Consider the following 16,252-nt stretch of genomic DNA (forward strand, 5'->3'; position numbering starts at 1 on the left):
TTTCCCTAAAAAAAATAATCATTTTCGAGTAAACACACTCTTCCTCATCCATGGCATCTCGCCGCCGCATGTTATTGAAGGTCATAATCCTTGGAGATAGCGGGTACCCTTTTTCTTCTTTTTCGTCTTCGTCTTCTTCTTCGTCTTCTTTTAATTTCATCATTTCTTTTCCTTTTTAATTTAATCTAAAAATGAATTAAATCACATAGTCTGGCCAGAAGAGAAAAAGGGTTGTTGCATTTATGTTCGATGTTTTCAGTTTTCATTGAAATTCCGGATCTTTTTTTTTTATGTTTTGCAATGAAAATTTATGGAATACTTCTTCCAGGTGCATGAGGCGTTAACAATTTGGGGGGAAAATGGAAGTGATTACTGATTATGTTTGGATTCCTGTTGTTGTCTAAATAAGCTTTTTGGAATTATTAGAGGAAGAAAAATGGTTATTGATTCTATAGATTTGCAATTTTCTAACACGGGTCAGCTGCATGTGATGCCGATGCTTACCAATGTTTGAAAGTCTATAATGCCAGTTCTGTGCAATTGCTATTTAGTTAGTTATTCACCAAGATTGCAAGATCTCTCTGCTAATTGACTTTTTTTCTTATTTCTTTTGGCAGGGTCGGTAAAACATCACTGATGAATCAGTATGTTCAAATCTCAGATTTTTCTTCTAAAATTCTTTTCTGTGACTTTTGGGAAATGTCTGATGACAAATTTTTCTGCTTGATTTCTGTTTTCATGATCATTATTTCCTCCCTTTGCATTTAGGTATGTGAATCGTAAATTTAGTAATCAGTATAAGGCAACCATTGGTGCAGATTTTCTCACCAAGGAGGTTCAGTTTGAAGACAGGTTGTTCACATTGCAGGTGAGAGATACAAGAACAAGCTGTTTCTTTTTTGTATAAACATATATACAGTTTTTTGAAATGTGTTCTCCAGTTAGGATATAATAACCTACAGCTGCACCTACCAATCTTTTTTTAACAGAGCTGTTATCTTATTCAATTTCATACTATATAATCTTAAATCAGCTGTTGCACAGCTTATAAACTTTTATTTTCCCCAGATTAATTAAGTGGTTCATGATGCTGTTCAAATGAATGTAACCAGAGTGTCTAGTATTCTACTAAGTATTTGAGTTTCTTTTAAAACCTAAGGAATTCTTAAGTTTATAATAAGCCTTTATCTTCTGATCCCAATTTGATGTGATTTTGTGAAGAATAAGCCTTTATTTAAAATAGAATCTGGAAAGATAAAGAAATATTCTGGGTTGTTATTGTAAAATTAATGTCTGCATGATGTATGAAATAGTGCCATTATTAATGTCTGTTTGATGTATCAAATAATGGCCACTGTTAGGAGTAGAGCACTTGTAGTGATGGAATGGTCCACCCTTCTCTCCCTAAAATAGTAATAATTACAGACATTCAAATAGTATTCTCTAATTTACCACTCTTTCTCCATTTTCTTTTTCTTTTTATCTTCTCTTCCATCACATCTGTTATTACATTTCAAACTCTCTCTCTCTCTCTCTCATGCCTATATCTCTTATCTCTTAAGAGTGATGCATCTCTTATCATTTCCCATAATTTTTTAAGCCTTTTCCATTTTTTCCTAAATATTTCTTAATAAGAAAAAAATTAAAGGAATGCTTTCTTCTCAAATTAAAAATTCAATTTTTTTACTTAAACAAATTTTGGGAGCCAATTATGCTTTTAAAACTTAAAATATGATATTCACCTGTAATATAGATTTCCTATCCTTGGAATTGCTCACTGCAACAGTATTATTTTTGTATCCTTTGTTTAATTTATACAATTGCGGTTTTTATTGTATGTTATCTATTATCATGAATCTTTTAGTTGTTGCTTAAATTTGATATATTAATTTTAAAATTGTAACTTTTAATTTTTATATTCGGTCTTCTCAAAATTTGTCTTGCTCTGCCCTTCTCATTGTGAATGGTATCTGATGATGGTTGGGGCAAGTGCTTGGCACTTTCTATTTGATAAAAGTAAATATTTGATTGTATTTTTTACTCTGTTGTTTGAAGATCATGGAAGAAGATTAATAATCTAAGATTGAGTTGTTTTGACCATTCATGCAGATTTGGGATACTGCTGGTCAAGAGAGGTTTCAAAGTCTTGGTGTGGCTTTCTACCGTGGTGCAGATTGCTGTGTCCTTGTTTATGATGTAAATGTAATGAAATCCTTTGACAATCTCAACCACTGGCGAGAAGAATTTCTTATTCAGGTTGATTAACCATTCTCCTGCATTGTGGTATCATGTCTGTGTCACATTCGTTAAAGATCTGTGTGAAACTCATGCAAAATAATTTATTTTCAGGCTAGTCCATCTGATCCTGAAAACTTCCCATTTGTTGTATTGGGAAACAAAATAGACGTTGATGGTGGAAACAGCAGAGTTGTAAGTTATTTCTCTTCTCATAACATTAACTGCCTATTGACCCTCGTAAAATTTCTGTATTGGTGATTAGGATAGATAGGAATATTGATTCTCTGCTGAGTTTTTCTATGTTGTTCCTCTGCTATGTCTTCAAAATACACTTATGAACACTGATTTTGATCTGAACTCTGTTATAGTTGTGGGAAGATATGTGTTGGAAGTTCTATATTGACTAAAAATAAGGTTAAGTTAATTTAGAGTATACAAGTGGGTGAAAATATCACCTTACAAGTCGGTTTTGTGGAGCTGAGTAGGCTTAAAATCCACATAAGATCAATTTAGAGTATATAAGTGGGTGCAAACCCCACCTTCCATGCCGGTTTTATGGAGTTGAGTTAGGTTTAAGGTCCACTCTATATGCTTAAAGCTATATTTTTTTTTACATGTATCTTCTTCACAACCTCTTGTGTTGCAGGTTTCTGAGAAGAAAGCAAAGGCATGGTGTGCTTCGAAGGGAAACATACCATACTTCGAGACCTCTGCAAAAGAAGGATTTAATGTTGAAGATGCTTTCCAGTGCATAGCAAAAAATGCACTGAAGAATGAACCTGAAGAAGAAATGTGAGCATTCCTGAACTCTTCTAAGTTTTTTCTTCATGTATGTGTTTCCATTTACTCATGAAAAAGCTAAAGTGTGTTATGTTAATTATTGTCTAAGGTACCTGCCTGATACAATCGAAGTTGGTGGTGGTGGAAGGCAACAGAGATCTACTGGTTGTGAATGTTAAGTGGATTATTAGCCACCAACTACATTATCGACTTTGTAAAACCAAGGACAACTTTCAAATTTTGTTTTGTATCTATCTAGTGGATTTAGCTGCCATCATGTTTATTTTTCTGTCTTTATCTTTTCTGTTTGTGACAAATGATCCGCCAAATCAGGAAATGTATGTTGAAAATTGTTTTGTTCAATTGAGTTATGACATTGATTTGTGTTACAAGTAGCATTCTTTTTTTGTTTTCAAAACATTAAATATGTTTACTTTTTGATATACGATTAAAGAACAAGATTATAAAATTCTTGACGCATGAAAAGAGTATTTAAAATATAATTATGATATTGTAGAATATTTTTTCGGAACAAAAGAGAAGCTCTAGAATGTTTATAAGATGTAGTGAGAAATATTTAAAAGAAACGGTGGATAAAAGAAATATTTTTTTTTAAATTGAATATGGGCCCATAATTGTTGTGGATAAAAGAGAGCCCAAGGCCCAGGAAAGGTTGCATGCCAGTAGCGGTTAAATCGGTGGTATATATAGAGGATCATGGAAAATGTTAAAGGTTGTGATAATGGTTAAGAGAAAGAGAAGGTGATGGAGTCTACCAAAGAAAATTCTGGAATTCTGCACCAGATCCTACCTCCGCGTTTAGAAGACGCTGGCCTTGAAGATCCTGCCCTTCCACCGGAATCCATCCATCAAGCTTTTCTCCAAGCCGCCGCCGCTGTCAAATCACGCGCCGCTTCAATTTTCTCCTCCGCTGACGACACGGAGGACGAAGATGACGGTTGCCTTAACGACCCGTGGCCCACCGCCAATGAAGGCTCTGATGTAGTCGTCGGAATTGACATGGAGAATGAACCGCCGGGATCCTGCATCGTCGATAGGGGAGTCGAGGCTGGTGCCGACGAAGTTAGGGTTGCCGGCGGCGGCGGCGGCGGCGGCGATGGCGCGGACGACCTTGTGGTGGCGGGAGAAGGGAAATTGGAAGAGGATGCGAAAGCGTGCGTGGATGAGTTACAAGGGTTGAATATCGAAGATGAGAAGAAAGACGGTGAAGTTAGAGAAGAAAATGACGAAGAAAACAAGAAACCTACCTTGGTTGACGGGTATGCGTGAAAAGATGTTGTTTACCCGTTTGTACTAGTTTCTGCTTCTTCGCCTTATTAGAAAGTTTGTTGTATGTTCATGATCAATGTCTTGATTTCACGTTATCTAATATAATCTTAACAGCTTATTAGTTAGTCATAATTGTAAAATGGTTAATCTCACTGATTATCTTGTAAAAAAGGAATAGATATAGTACTTCTAAGGTAGTGATACGATTCAACTCAAACGCGACTTGATACGATTAATTTAACACATAAAAATTCCATTTTAGCGACATTACTAGTACGAATTTATGAGCTTTTATGCCTTATGCCGTGTTTAACTAGGAAATAGAAATAAATTGATTGATTTGATCGAACGGAGAGTAGAGAAATATAGATGAATAATCCTACAAATTATTTTGTTTTCTTCCTTTATCAAACACTGTAAATTCTTGTTTTCACTGAATTCATTTAATTTTGCACAAAGATATTTGAAAATTTGAAGCACTCAAAGGGATTAAACTTTATCATTTACCCAAAAATCTTTCTAACATCAACAATTTCTTTAGAGGCTTTCTAACCTCATAAGAATATATTTAGAGGTAATAAATACCATACTTTTAAAATAAACATCTTTTGTGGTTAGGTATAAGAATTGAATATTTTAGCAAGTAAATGTATATTTTAATAAATAAAGCTGATCCGTTGGTATATATAATGAAGAGAGTTCCTGTGTTTATTGGGTATTTTTAGAGGAGAGTTGTCGTGTTTGTTTATTGACTATGTTAAACACATATATCAATCTTCTTAAATTAAGTTGTTTTCAAACTAAACCAAACTATCAATTTTAGGTTTTCTAAACTCTTACATAATTAGACAAACTAGAAAACCCTTTTTTTTTTTTTAATTTGGCTATTAGATTTTGTTTCATTCCAATAAATCTTATATATTAGACAACTTTTTATTATATTTATTAAATTCTCTCAAATCTTCATAAATATTTTCTCTTCCAATATTTACAAAAATAAAAAAATCATAATTATTTCATGTTTATATAACTGCTTTTCAGAATTTTATTTTATTTACTTTTTTACATAATTATTTCAAGTTTATGAAATTGTCATTTATAATTCTATTTTATTATTTCTTGACACTTTTAAAATTTGTGTAATAATAATTTTTTTCTTGTACATTAAAAAGAGAATATGTATATTTTTGGAAAATTAGATAACATTAAAACATTATATTTTTCTATTATAAATTTTATGAACGAGATAGGAGATATGGCATAAATTTTCCATCAGAATAAAAGTAGGATTGGAAAATGTGCAGTTAAATCAAAGTACTTCATCCATAATGTTAATGTTATTAAGACGTGAAGATGAACTAAATAAAAATTCATAGATGAAACAGGAATGTAGACCTTAAAAAGCTGTCCTGATAATTTATTTGGATGACAGAAATTATAAAATGGTGGTAAATGTGTGTACCTAATGCAGATCCATCAATCCTGGAAGTTCCATGGAGGCAGAGATTAAATTAAGGGAGTTAACAGCGGCTTTCCAAGGAAATGAGCTTCCAGGTTTCCAAGGACAAGGTCCGCCATGGCCGTTCGAGTTTCTACTGTGGCACTTCCAACATGGGGAAGCAAGACAACATTTTCAAGCCCAAATAGCTCTTCTGGAACACTAGGCTCATTTTCAAACACATCTAGCCCAGCCCCACCAAGACGACCTTCTACAAGTGCCGACACTAACTCTGTTTCATCAACATGCTTACCTCTTCCAATGTTGATAAGATAACCCTTGGGACCCAGGGCATTGATCACCTCCCTGTTGATTATGTGGTGGGTTTCCTCAGTCAGTGCGCAAGCTACAACCAGTATGTCGCAATTAGATGCTAATTCTACAACACTTGGATAGTACTTGTAGTTCGACTCTCGTTTTTCAGTTCTTGAGTAGTAGCTTATTGGACACTTAAATCCTTCAGCCCTCTTCGCAATGGCTTCCCCTATTCTCCCTAACCCAATAATGCCAACAGTTTTCCCAGAGAACTACAAGGAAAATACACAGCACGAAAATTAATTTTGCTGTTGGAAAAGGAGTGGGGAATAATACTACAATGTATAAAAATGGGGATTTTAATGATCCTCCAACTCCAACTCCAAAGATTGACAGATCCTTGGTCTCCAAATTAGAATTTTATTTTTCACCATCACTCTGAAAGTGTCATAGATATTGTGAGGTCAACTCCAAAAGATATATACATATATGTATATATATCTTGAGGAGGTGATGAAGAGAGAACACAAAGGAGATAGAGATAGTAAAACCCTGTCATGTTCACTCTTCAAATTTATTGTCCACGAACTGCTGGTAGAATTTTCTGCATATAATTCTATGATGGGATACTGAGATAAAGATAAATGGTTCTTTGTATTTGTACAGCGAAGCCAAGTAGTGGTTAAGGGGTTTTCTCTATTGTTCTTGGGGACAAATCTCTTCATCGTAAGACAGATCCAACACACTTTCCAATATAAAGTAAATAATCTCTGTTATGGACTACGATGCATAGACACCATACGTCAATCAAATATGACACGTATTTGATCCAGTAATATGATTATTCTAAAAATAGATAAGAAACAATACATACAACATATTAATATTTAATACATGTATACAAATAACAAGTATATAACTGCAATTTTGCAAATTTAACTTTAAAACATATTTTTGGAGCAATAGAAAGATAAAAAAAAAAAATCTTATTGTCGTGATGATGAGTCATTTCCTATTCTCTACAAAGAAGAATAGTATCAACTTCATTCATTCCTTAAGATAATCCATACATTACGTTCATCAAGGAACAAATATTTCTACCTTTTGTATTATACAGATTTCTATGTGGTTATATTAGATTTCTATAACTTTCTTAAAGGTTAGAATACTTCATTTTTCTTTTCAAATCATGGTTATCTTCTGGGTCACATACTAATCTCGTTTATAGTAACGTAATTACCACTGACCTGACAATTTTGAACACTTTGGAAACATGTGAGTGAAGTATTCAAGAATATTAAAAAAAGCTATCCTTGAATAACTACCCTCCCTCCCTCCCTCTAAATGAATCAAGCAGAAGTAATCCTTCAAAGGATCAAAGATCATGTTAAGTAGTTACCCAAGTATCAAAAAACCTACCAATTCACCAATAAGCGTTATTTGTTTTATGAGATGAATAGCTGAAAGTTTAAAGATTTGAAGATAAAATTTATATATTATAGACGTGATAGATAAAGTAACGCTTTAATAAAACAAATTGTAAGTTAAAATAATATAAAATAAAATATAATTATTATCCTATTATTATTATTTCTATATACAGAACATTTAGATTTATGACAATATAACTATCATATAAGAATGTGATACAAAATTATTTAAAACTAATAATTCTTTTAAAAAGATTAAACTGAACAAAGTCAACGAACACACACTACACTGCCAGCCATGGATGTTTTTTTCCTACCTGAATTCGCCTCTTTCCGATCCTGTTCTTCAAGCCCTGTCACAATCTAGCTTCGCCTCTCTCTCTCAGGTGACCCGACAGCTATAGAATCGGTTTCCCCAGTCCCAGAATCGATTCCTAAATTACAGAATCGGTTTCCAGCCCCAATTCTCGCATCCCCAGATCTGATTTTCATCAGCTTAGTCAAATTAAAAAGAAAAACGATGGACATTTAAGTAAACTCCATGTATTTCTCCTCAAATTTCCTCGCCCTTGCGGATCCATCTACCATACCATGCCGCAAATCATCTCCCCAAATCAGTGTAAATCAAGTGAAACAAACACACAGATCACTCGCACTTTCGTCCGCGTGAACAGTGGATAAACGGAAGCAAACACAGCAGTAATGTTATCACTCTAAAGGGCACTTAGTGGAGTTATACTTTAGATAAAATAATGGTGTAGTATAAGCATAGATAAGAAAGTCAATGTAGATATATCATAGTGTGTAAAATCACTGTAACCTACTTCTATTGCAAGAGAAGAAGAATGACGAGAATGCAGAAACAAACAAACCTTAGTGGTCAACTTGTAGTTACCGCGCTTCCACTGGCCGCTCCTGACAAAGCGATCGCACTCGCAAATCCTCCTGAGGAGCGCCAGTATCAAGCCAATAGTGAGATCCGCGACCTCGTCGGTCAACACGTCCGGCGTGTAGGTCACAGGAATCCCCTTCTCTCTGCACTTCTCCTTGTCAATCTTATCCACTCCCACGCTGAAGCTCGACACGATCTCCAGCTTCGGCAGCGCCTCGATCAGCGCCGCATCCGCGCCGGCGCTCGAGCTTCCGACCACCGCACGGATGGCGGCGGCATGCTGACTCAGCAGCTGCGCCCGGTTCGGGTACTCCCACGCGCGGAACAGCTTGAAGCGCTTGTCGAGCTCCTGCTCCAGGTACGGCATCACGCGAGCCACGAGGAGTACTCCGATCGACTCCATTTCGCCGGCGAAATTAGGGTTTGGTTAATTCAGGAATTCCACAGAGTCGCAATGCAACGCAACGCAACCCAACAAAGACTGATTCGGAATCCTCACGCTCGACGTTTTCTTCCATATATAATGTGTGAAGATAACATTGCTCAAAATCGCGTTACTGCTAAATTAGATTTATTTGGATTGTTAATTTAATCCCAATGTAATTTGTAACTGTGAACACTCATCAAATCAAACCAAATCAATTATATGGATTTTTATTCATTCTTATTCACAATTTTTTTACTTAAAACTAATTATATATATGCATAGTAAATATTTTGACTTATATCGCATAAAAAAATGAAAAATTCAAATGAATACAAATAATTCATTTAAATTTTATTTTCTCTCAAATCTAATATAAATCCATCCTTAAAACATTCGTTAAAACCCGAACTCGTCTTAAAGACTAGAAATCACATGAACAAGGAGAAGAAAAAGTCCTACTTTTAGGACTAATAAGAGTCCATTATAAAAATCATGTCAGTAAATGTGTAACCCTACCATGGTCCTTTCTCATTAATTGCGCACTGTCATTTCTTATTCATTGGACACTTTTTGTTGGTTAAGAATTTATGTGAATTAAAAGACATTTATATGGAATAAAAAAGGGCAGAGCATATCAGTACAGATCGGTTGTGACATTTATACATTGTTGTATGGGAAATCATACTTTGGCTCTCCAAATCATAACATGGGTCTATTATTGGTTAGAGGAGTGAGTTTATTTTTTTAAGTGGAGTTCATGGTAGTTTAAACAAATAAGATATTGACAAAAGAAACAGAATATATCGAAACAGAAACTCATATGTTGTCTTGTTTTTTTGAATGTACTGTCTCATTGCTCATTGCATATATGTGTGTGTATATATATATATATATATATCTTGAGGAGGTGATGAAGAGAGAACACAAAGGAGATAGAGAGATTAAAACCCTGTCAAGTTCACATCATATTTATTGTGCATGAACTGCTGGTAGAATTTTCTACTTGTAATTCTGGAATGGGATCCAAAGTTAAAGATAAATGGTTCTTTGTATATGCACAGCAAAGCTAGGTAGTGGTTAAGGGATTTTCTCTATTGTTCTTGGGGACAATCCTTTTCGTCGTAAGACAGATCCAACACACTTCCAAGATAAAGTAAGTAATCTTATGATCTATGATATAAAGACATCATACATGAATCAGACATGATACATATCTGATCCAGCAATATGATTATTCTAAAAATACATAAGAAAGAAACAATACATACAACATACATACTAATATATGTATACAAAATACCAAGTATATAACTGCAATTTTGCAAATGTAATTCTAAATCATACTTTTAGAGCATTAGAAAGAACAAAATAAAAAATCTTAAACATCGTCATCATGATCATGATGAATAGTATCAACTTCCTTCATTCCTTAAGATCATCCATACATTACGTTCACCAAGGAACAAATATTTCTATTTTGTACCATACAGATGTTTCTATGTGGCTATATCAGATTTTTATGACTTTCTTAAAGGTTAGAATACTCCTTTTTTTTTTCAAATCATGGTTATTTTGAGTTTCTGGGTCACGTAATCTGGTTTATATAGTAATGTAATTACAATTGACCTAACAAATTAAACACTTCGTAAAAGTACTTAATGGAATAATACTTTAGATAAAATAATGGACTTTTTTATCACTCTGGTGTAATTTTATAATAAAATTACGAGAATTGTGCAAGTTTTTTAAAAAAATTCAAACTTTTGACACAACTTCAATTCATCTAGAATAAATTATTTCACCGTAAGATAACTTGGTGGAGGGTCATAGCTTGCAGTCATCACTTCTTCAGTGGCAGTCATAACTTCCAAATTTAATTTCTTAAAATTCGTACCATTGTTATAATTTCCTAATAAAATTATACAAGAATGGTTAAAAAACTCAAATAATGGTGTAGTATAAGTATAGGTAAGAAAGCCAATGCAGATAATCACTTTTCCCTATTTCAATTGGGAGAGAAGAAGAATGACGAGAATGCAGAAACAAGCAAACCTTAGTGGTCAACTTGTAGTCACCGCGCTTCCACTGGCCGCTCCTGACAAAGCGATCACTCTCGCAGATTCTCCTGAGGACTGCCAGCATCAAGCCAATAGCGAGGTCCGCAACCTCGTCGGTCAACACTTCAGGCGTGTACGTCACGCGAATCCCCTTCTCTCTGCACTTCTCCACGTCAACCTTATCCACTCCCACGCTGAAGCTCGACACGATCTCCAGCTTCGGCAGCGCCTCGATCAGCGCCGCGTCCGCGCCAGCGCTCGCGTTTCCGACCACCGCGCGGATCGCGGTGACGTGCTGACTCGGCAGCTGCGCCACGTTCGGGTAATCCCATGCGCGGAACAGCTTGTAGCGCTTGTCGAGCTCCTGCTCCAGGTATGGCATCACGTTAGCCACGAGGAGTACTCCGATTGATCCCATTTCGCCGGCGAAATTGGGGTTCGATTAGGTTATAGATTCCAGAATCGCAACGCAACACAACAAAAACTGATTCGGAATCCTCACGCTCGACGTTCCCTTCCATATATAATGTGTGGAGATAACATTGCTCAAAATCACTTTACTGCTAAATTAGATTGATTTGGATTATTAATTTAATCCCAATGTGATAATTGATTTATATGAAAGTATTATAATGGTAAATTTGTAACTATGAACAATTCAAATCAAATCAATTATATGGATTTTTATTAATTATTATTCACAATTTTTTATTTAAAAATAATTATACACATGCATAGTAAAAACTTTGGTTTATATTGCATAAAAAATGAAAATTTCAAATTAACTCAAAGTTTATTTTCTCTCAAATTTAACACAAACCAACCCTTAAACATTCTTACAGGAAGTTCATTAAAACCTGAACACGTCTTAAAGACTAGAAATCATATGAACAATGAGATGAAAAAAAAAGCTTCTACTTTTAGGACTAATGCGAGTCCTTTTCTTAGTAATTGGACACTTTTTGTTGGTTAAGAATTTATGTGAATTAAAAAACATTTATATGAGAGTATATCAGTACAGATAGGTTGAACCATTCATATGGGAAATCAGATTCCAATAAAAGATGTTTAGATATGTGGTAAGACACAGACAAAGTTTCACCTAAGATAAAACCAATGGCTTGAGTTTATATATATTCATTGGTAAGAGATTTTTTTAAAGTGGTATAAAAAATAAACATGTGAGGATTTGATCCAAAGCGAACAATATTTTATCATTGTGACGATTTATGTGTGTTGAACTTTTTTGAAAATTGGTATTAGAGTTGATGATTCAGATCTTATAGACAAATACGTGCTTCCAAAACCAAGAGATGAATATGAATTGATTATATACATATAAGATACATCCATTAGTAAGACAATGAAAGCTAACAATATCTTATCATTTAAAAGACATGTTGAACCGTATAGATTAAAATTAAAATTTATTTGGCCCTCCAAATTACAACATAGGTCTATTATTGGTTATGGTGAGTGAGTTTTTATTTTATTTTTTTTAATTATTGATAAAGTTCGTGGTACTTTAAACAAAAGATATTGACAAAAGAAACAGAATATATCGAAAAAGAAAGTCATATGTTGTCTTGTTTTATTAAGGGCTAACCAACTTATGTACTGTAACGTTGCTCACTGCACAAAATTTGACATTAAATATAAAGAAAAGCTTTGGAATGAGAGGCTCCAAAAGCAGTTTGGGTAATGACAGGGTGGAGAATTTATGACAGTTTATAATGATAATCAAATCTAATAAAAGACTGAAGGTGTGTGCAGGTGGCATGATGAGAAAAACTGAGAAACCAGAATTTGGAAATTACTATATAGATTTTGGACTTGAGAAATGAGAAATGAGAAATGAGAAATGAGAAATGAGAAAGAAAAGAGTAAAATAGCTTGGAAGAAGTTGGTTGATCGTGGAAGTGAGAATTTTGGAAGGCATGCATGTCTGTTGTATTCCTGGTTTTCAGCTACCTTTGACCTCTAAATCAGAACCTTAACCGTGAAATTTTCCCACATGGTTGCCAAAACAGATTCCTCTCGACATGAATATAATAACAGTAATAATAATGTAAAATTTTGTTTCTAACACTTGAACCCGTTTAATTTGTTAAAAACATGCACCCCACGTTCAATGAACCAACTCAAAAAAGAAAATAAAAACCAACACAAAGTCCATCAAATATTAACCTCCAACTTTTCTGTCTGAAAATCTCGCACTCCTAAAAAAACATCTCCCTTTTCATTTCTGCTATTTTCCTCCCTTGCCACAATGCATCAAACATAGTTTACCTTATTTCTCTCCTCCTAAAGGGACCTGGGAATCAATCCCATGTTTGTTCTTGTTTTCATCCCTTGAAAATTTCCCTTACATCGTATATACAATACAATAAAGTAAAGGGAAATCATGGTCAAAGCAATGGAACAAGAACAGGAAGGTGGCAGGTCCAAACTTTTCAATTTCAAAGGAATTTTTGACACTGGGAGGCATGCAAAGAGTTTGAGCGTTGAGAGTGCCACCGCATTAGATCCTGCTGCTGCTTCGGAGGAAGATCCAGTGTCATCAAAAAGTCAGGGATCAAAAGCTCAAAATGATCAAGACAAGGCTCCTAAGCCAAGGGTGAACAAGGAGGAAATTATAGCCAAAGAAAAACTACTGCAAGGTGAAGAACATTGTGTTTGATTTGGATTCAGACTTACTTTACCTTCACATCATTAAATGCAGTGTTATATGTTTTATAACAGCATATTGATTTTGGAACTGTTTCGTTTTCGTTCAAACTTTTTGTGGATGTGTTGCATTGGATTAGTTTATGATATTTATAAATGGTTGGGTTTAATTCAGAAATGGAACAGATGAAGGAGAGATTTGCTAAACTCCTGTTGGGGGAGGATATGTCTGGTGGAGGAAAGGGTGTTTCTTCAGCTTTGGCATTGTCAAATGCATTCACAAATCTTGCAGGTATGTTTTTGTTGTTGTTGCTGTTGTTGTTGTCTCTTGCTCTGTTTGTTCTTCATCTAAGACATGAACATATTGCTGTTTCTATGGTGGTTCAATCATGATGTGCAAACATGGTGCTGTTCCTTGCATTTTTTCAGGAGAGCTTGATAGCAGAAATGTTTCAAATAATTCATTGTCAGTTTCTCTCATTCTTTTCTTACTGAGAATGCAGCTGCTGTTTTTGGAGAGCAAAAGCGCCTAGAGCCAATGCCGCCAGAAAGGAAGGCAAGATGGAGAAAAGAAATCGATTGGCTTCTGTCAGTCACCGATTACATTGTTGAAATGGTTCCTGTGCAACAAAAAAACAAGGATGGCACAGTCATGGAGGTAACCCTCTTTCCTTCCTCATCATGTTTCTCTTCTTCCTTTCACCACTGCTGCATGATAGAACCTCATCTTTTTGGTTCAATAGGTCATGACCACACGACAGAGAACTGATCTCCACATGAATATCCCTGCCTTGCGAAAGCTTGATACAATGCTTATTGTAAGATCCTTATTCCCTCACCAATCAAAGTTCATCGTTGTTTCAAACTTTAATATATTTTGATCTTTATATTTAAAAAATAATCAATATAATCCTTTTAATCCAATCATAATAAAGTTTTTGATGTGTCAAAAGCGGTTTAGGACGACGGGAATTCTAATTTTGTCAAAGTTTAGGAACTAAAAACGTATTTATTCCTTTCGTTATATGCTTCAACTGGGTGTTAGTTCTCATACAACAATTGATGATGAGCAGGACAGTCTGGATAACTTCAAAGACCAAAATGAGTTCTATTATGTATCAAGAGATGCAGATGATCCAGATAACAGAAAAAACGATAACAAGTGGTGGTTGCCTACACCTAAGGTTCCTCCGGAGGGTCTATCAGAGTCAGCAAGAAGGTTTGTGCAGTATCAGAAAGATTGTGTGAACCAAGTGCTTAAAGCAGCTATGGCCATAAATGCTCAAACTCTATCAGAAATGGAGATCCCTGAAAGTTATATTGAATCCTTGCCCAAGGCAAGTCAAAAGAAACAAGTATTTGCATAAAGTTGTAACATTCTGAAATCTAACACACAACACGAATGCTATTTTTTGTAGAATGGAAGATCAAGTCTTGGGGACATGATATACAGGAGCATCACAGAAGAATTTTTCGATCCTGATCAGCTCCTAGCATCTATGGACATGTCATCAGAACACAAAATCCTAGATCTCAAGGACAGAATTGAGGCGTCCATTGTGATTTGGAGGCGGAAGATGAACCAAAAAGATTGTAAATCATCTTGGGGTTCTGCAGTGAGTATTGAAAAGAGAGAACTCTTTGAAGAGAGAGCAGAAACTATCTTACTTCTCCTAAAGCATCGTTTTCCAGGAATTCCTCAATCTGCATTGGATATAAGCAAAATCCAATACAACGGGGTAAAAACCATCTCCATTGTCTCCTTTCACAAGAAATTCTTGACAAAATCCAAAATCTTAAGATAAACTGATAATGAGTTTATCTGTCTTTTTTCTTACATAGTATTTAATTTTATCATTTCTATTCCTATTCAAAGTCGGACTTAGACTTACACTTCAGTCATTCTCGATACTTATAATTTAATTTTATCATTTCAATCCAACGTGAGACTTAGATTCACACTTGAATCATTCTCTCGATACTTATAACATAATCACTTACCATTTCAGGATGTGGGGCAAGCTGTTCTTGAAAGTTATTCAAGGATATTGGAGAGTTTAGCCTTCACAGTGCTGTCAAGAATAGAAGATGTACTCCATGCAGATTACCTCACTCAAAATCCACCACCATCAAGTAGAAGAAGTATTTCGAGAAACACAAATTCCAAGTCAGAAAAGTCTCCAACTCCTAAAGAAGAGGTGGAAAAGGGTAGCTCAGAAACAATGACACTATCAGATTTCATGGGTTGGAACAGTGATCAAGGTGAATCAGACCTTAAGAAAGACCCCTCAGATGATTTCTACAATGACATGGATAATGGAAAGCCCCAGAAACTTCCAGACATAGTGACCGACAAGAAAGTGTCCTACCTTGAGACATTGGGAGGCATGAGAAGTCCAACAGCACGCCATTAAGCCAAAATTTAAAGTGTAAACACTTAAAAAAAGAGGGAGAGAAAGACAGTATTAAAATCAGTTTGTGTAGCCTGTGGCCTGTGGAGGGAGTTTTTTAAAACATAATTATTTATATCATCTATTCGTTTCTTTTTTGTACATAGGAATGTATGGATACATAAATTTTCAAAACCATCGCGGTTTGAAGAAGCACTATGTTATTTAATGAATTCACAGATGCCATGCCTAAAATAATATCTAACTCTATGATTAAACGAGTATTTGGCCTAATGATGAAAAGAATTTACAAATGATCCTATATTGG

The 16,252-nt window shown here is 34.9% G+C and overlaps 4 protein-coding genes across 5 annotated transcripts; 3 read left to right on the forward strand and 1 right to left on the reverse strand.

Moving 5' to 3' along the window:
* LOC148201123 (ras-related protein Rab7) lies at nt 1-3,410 on the forward strand. The gene is made up of 7 exons (XM_088113785.1): nt 1-103; nt 618-644; nt 769-868; nt 2,110-2,256; nt 2,350-2,430; nt 2,885-3,030; nt 3,128-3,410. Exons 1-7 carry the CDS (start codon nt 51-53, stop codon nt 3,195-3,197), a joined length of 624 nt encoding a protein of 207 aa, XP_087969911.1. The 5' UTR covers nt 1-50; the 3' UTR covers nt 3,198-3,410.
* A 326-nt stretch (nt 3,411-3,736) lies between these two features.
* LOC148201124 (uncharacterized) lies at nt 3,737-4,433 on the forward strand. The gene has a single exon (XM_088114069.1). The coding sequence runs from the start codon at nt 3,784-3,786 to the stop codon at nt 4,306-4,308; it is 525 nt and encodes a 174-aa protein (XP_087970195.1). The 5' UTR covers nt 3,737-3,783; the 3' UTR covers nt 4,309-4,433.
* Nucleotides 4,434-5,662: 1,229 nt separating this feature from the next.
* LOC148201125 (glyoxylate/hydroxypyruvate/pyruvate reductase 2KGR-like) lies at nt 5,663-11,376 on the reverse strand. Of its 2 annotated transcripts, none has more exons than XM_088113374.1 (2): nt 10,863-11,376; nt 5,663-6,333 (listed from the first exon to the last, which is right to left on the reverse strand). In XM_088113374.1, the coding sequence occupies exons 1-2, from the start codon at nt 11,283-11,285 to the stop codon at nt 5,815-5,817; spliced, it is 942 nt and encodes a 313-aa protein (XP_087969500.1). In that variant the 5' UTR covers nt 11,286-11,376; the 3' UTR covers nt 5,663-5,814. The 2 variants fall into 2 exon arrangements, with proteins under 2 accessions (XP_087969500.1, XP_087969499.1); XM_088113373.1 differs by lacking the exon at nt 10,863-11,376 and adding an exon at nt 8,364-8,929.
* A 1,552-nt stretch (nt 11,377-12,928) lies between these two features.
* LOC148201126 (rop guanine nucleotide exchange factor 12-like) lies at nt 12,929-16,151 on the forward strand. Its single transcript, XM_088113633.1, has 7 exons — nt 12,929-13,527; nt 13,710-13,826; nt 14,038-14,192; nt 14,278-14,352; nt 14,608-14,871; nt 14,953-15,273; nt 15,544-16,151. The coding sequence occupies exons 1-7, from the start codon at nt 13,272-13,274 to the stop codon at nt 15,946-15,948; spliced, it is 1,593 nt and encodes a 530-aa protein (XP_087969759.1). The 5' UTR covers nt 12,929-13,271; the 3' UTR covers nt 15,949-16,151.
* The last annotated feature ends 101 nt before the right edge of the window (nt 16,152-16,252 follow it).

Source organism: Vigna umbellata, chromosome 4 (genome assembly GCF_029865625.1).
Source record: "Vigna umbellata cultivar VRB3 chromosome 4, Vumbellata_1.0, whole genome shotgun sequence".
Lineage (NCBI taxonomy): Eukaryota > Viridiplantae > Streptophyta > Magnoliopsida > Fabales > Fabaceae > Vigna > Vigna umbellata.

Coding starts and splice junctions, on each gene's coding strand:
- LOC148201123 (XM_088113785.1), top strand. CDS start 51: ATGGCATCTCGCCGCCGCATGTTATTGAAGGTCATAATCCTTGGAGAT. Junction 104..617: donor ATAATCCTTGGAGATAGCGG/GTACCCTTTTTC, acceptor TTCTTTTGGCAG/GGTCGGTAAAACATCACTGA. Junction 2,431..2,884: donor ATGGTGGAAACAGCAGAGTT/GTAAGTTATTTC, acceptor CTTGTGTTGCAG/GTTTCTGAGAAGAAAGCAAA.
- LOC148201124 (XM_088114069.1), top strand. CDS start 3,784: ATGGAGTCTACCAAAGAAAATTCTGGAATTCTGCACCAGATCCTACCT.
- LOC148201125 (XM_088113374.1), bottom strand. CDS start 11,285: ATGGGATCAATCGGAGTACTCCTCGTGGCTAACGTGATGCCATACCTG. Junction 6,334..10,862: donor ACTACAAGTTGACCACTAAG/GTTTGCTTGTTT, acceptor TTTTCCTTGTAG/TTCTCTGGGAAAACTGTTGG.
- LOC148201126 (XM_088113633.1), top strand. CDS start 13,272: ATGGTCAAAGCAATGGAACAAGAACAGGAAGGTGGCAGGTCCAAACTT. Junction 13,528..13,709: donor CAAAGAAAAACTACTGCAAG/GTGAAGAACATT, acceptor GGTTTAATTCAG/AAATGGAACAGATGAAGGAG. Junction 13,827..14,037: donor TGCATTCACAAATCTTGCAG/GTATGTTTTTGT, acceptor CTGAGAATGCAG/CTGCTGTTTTTGGAGAGCAA.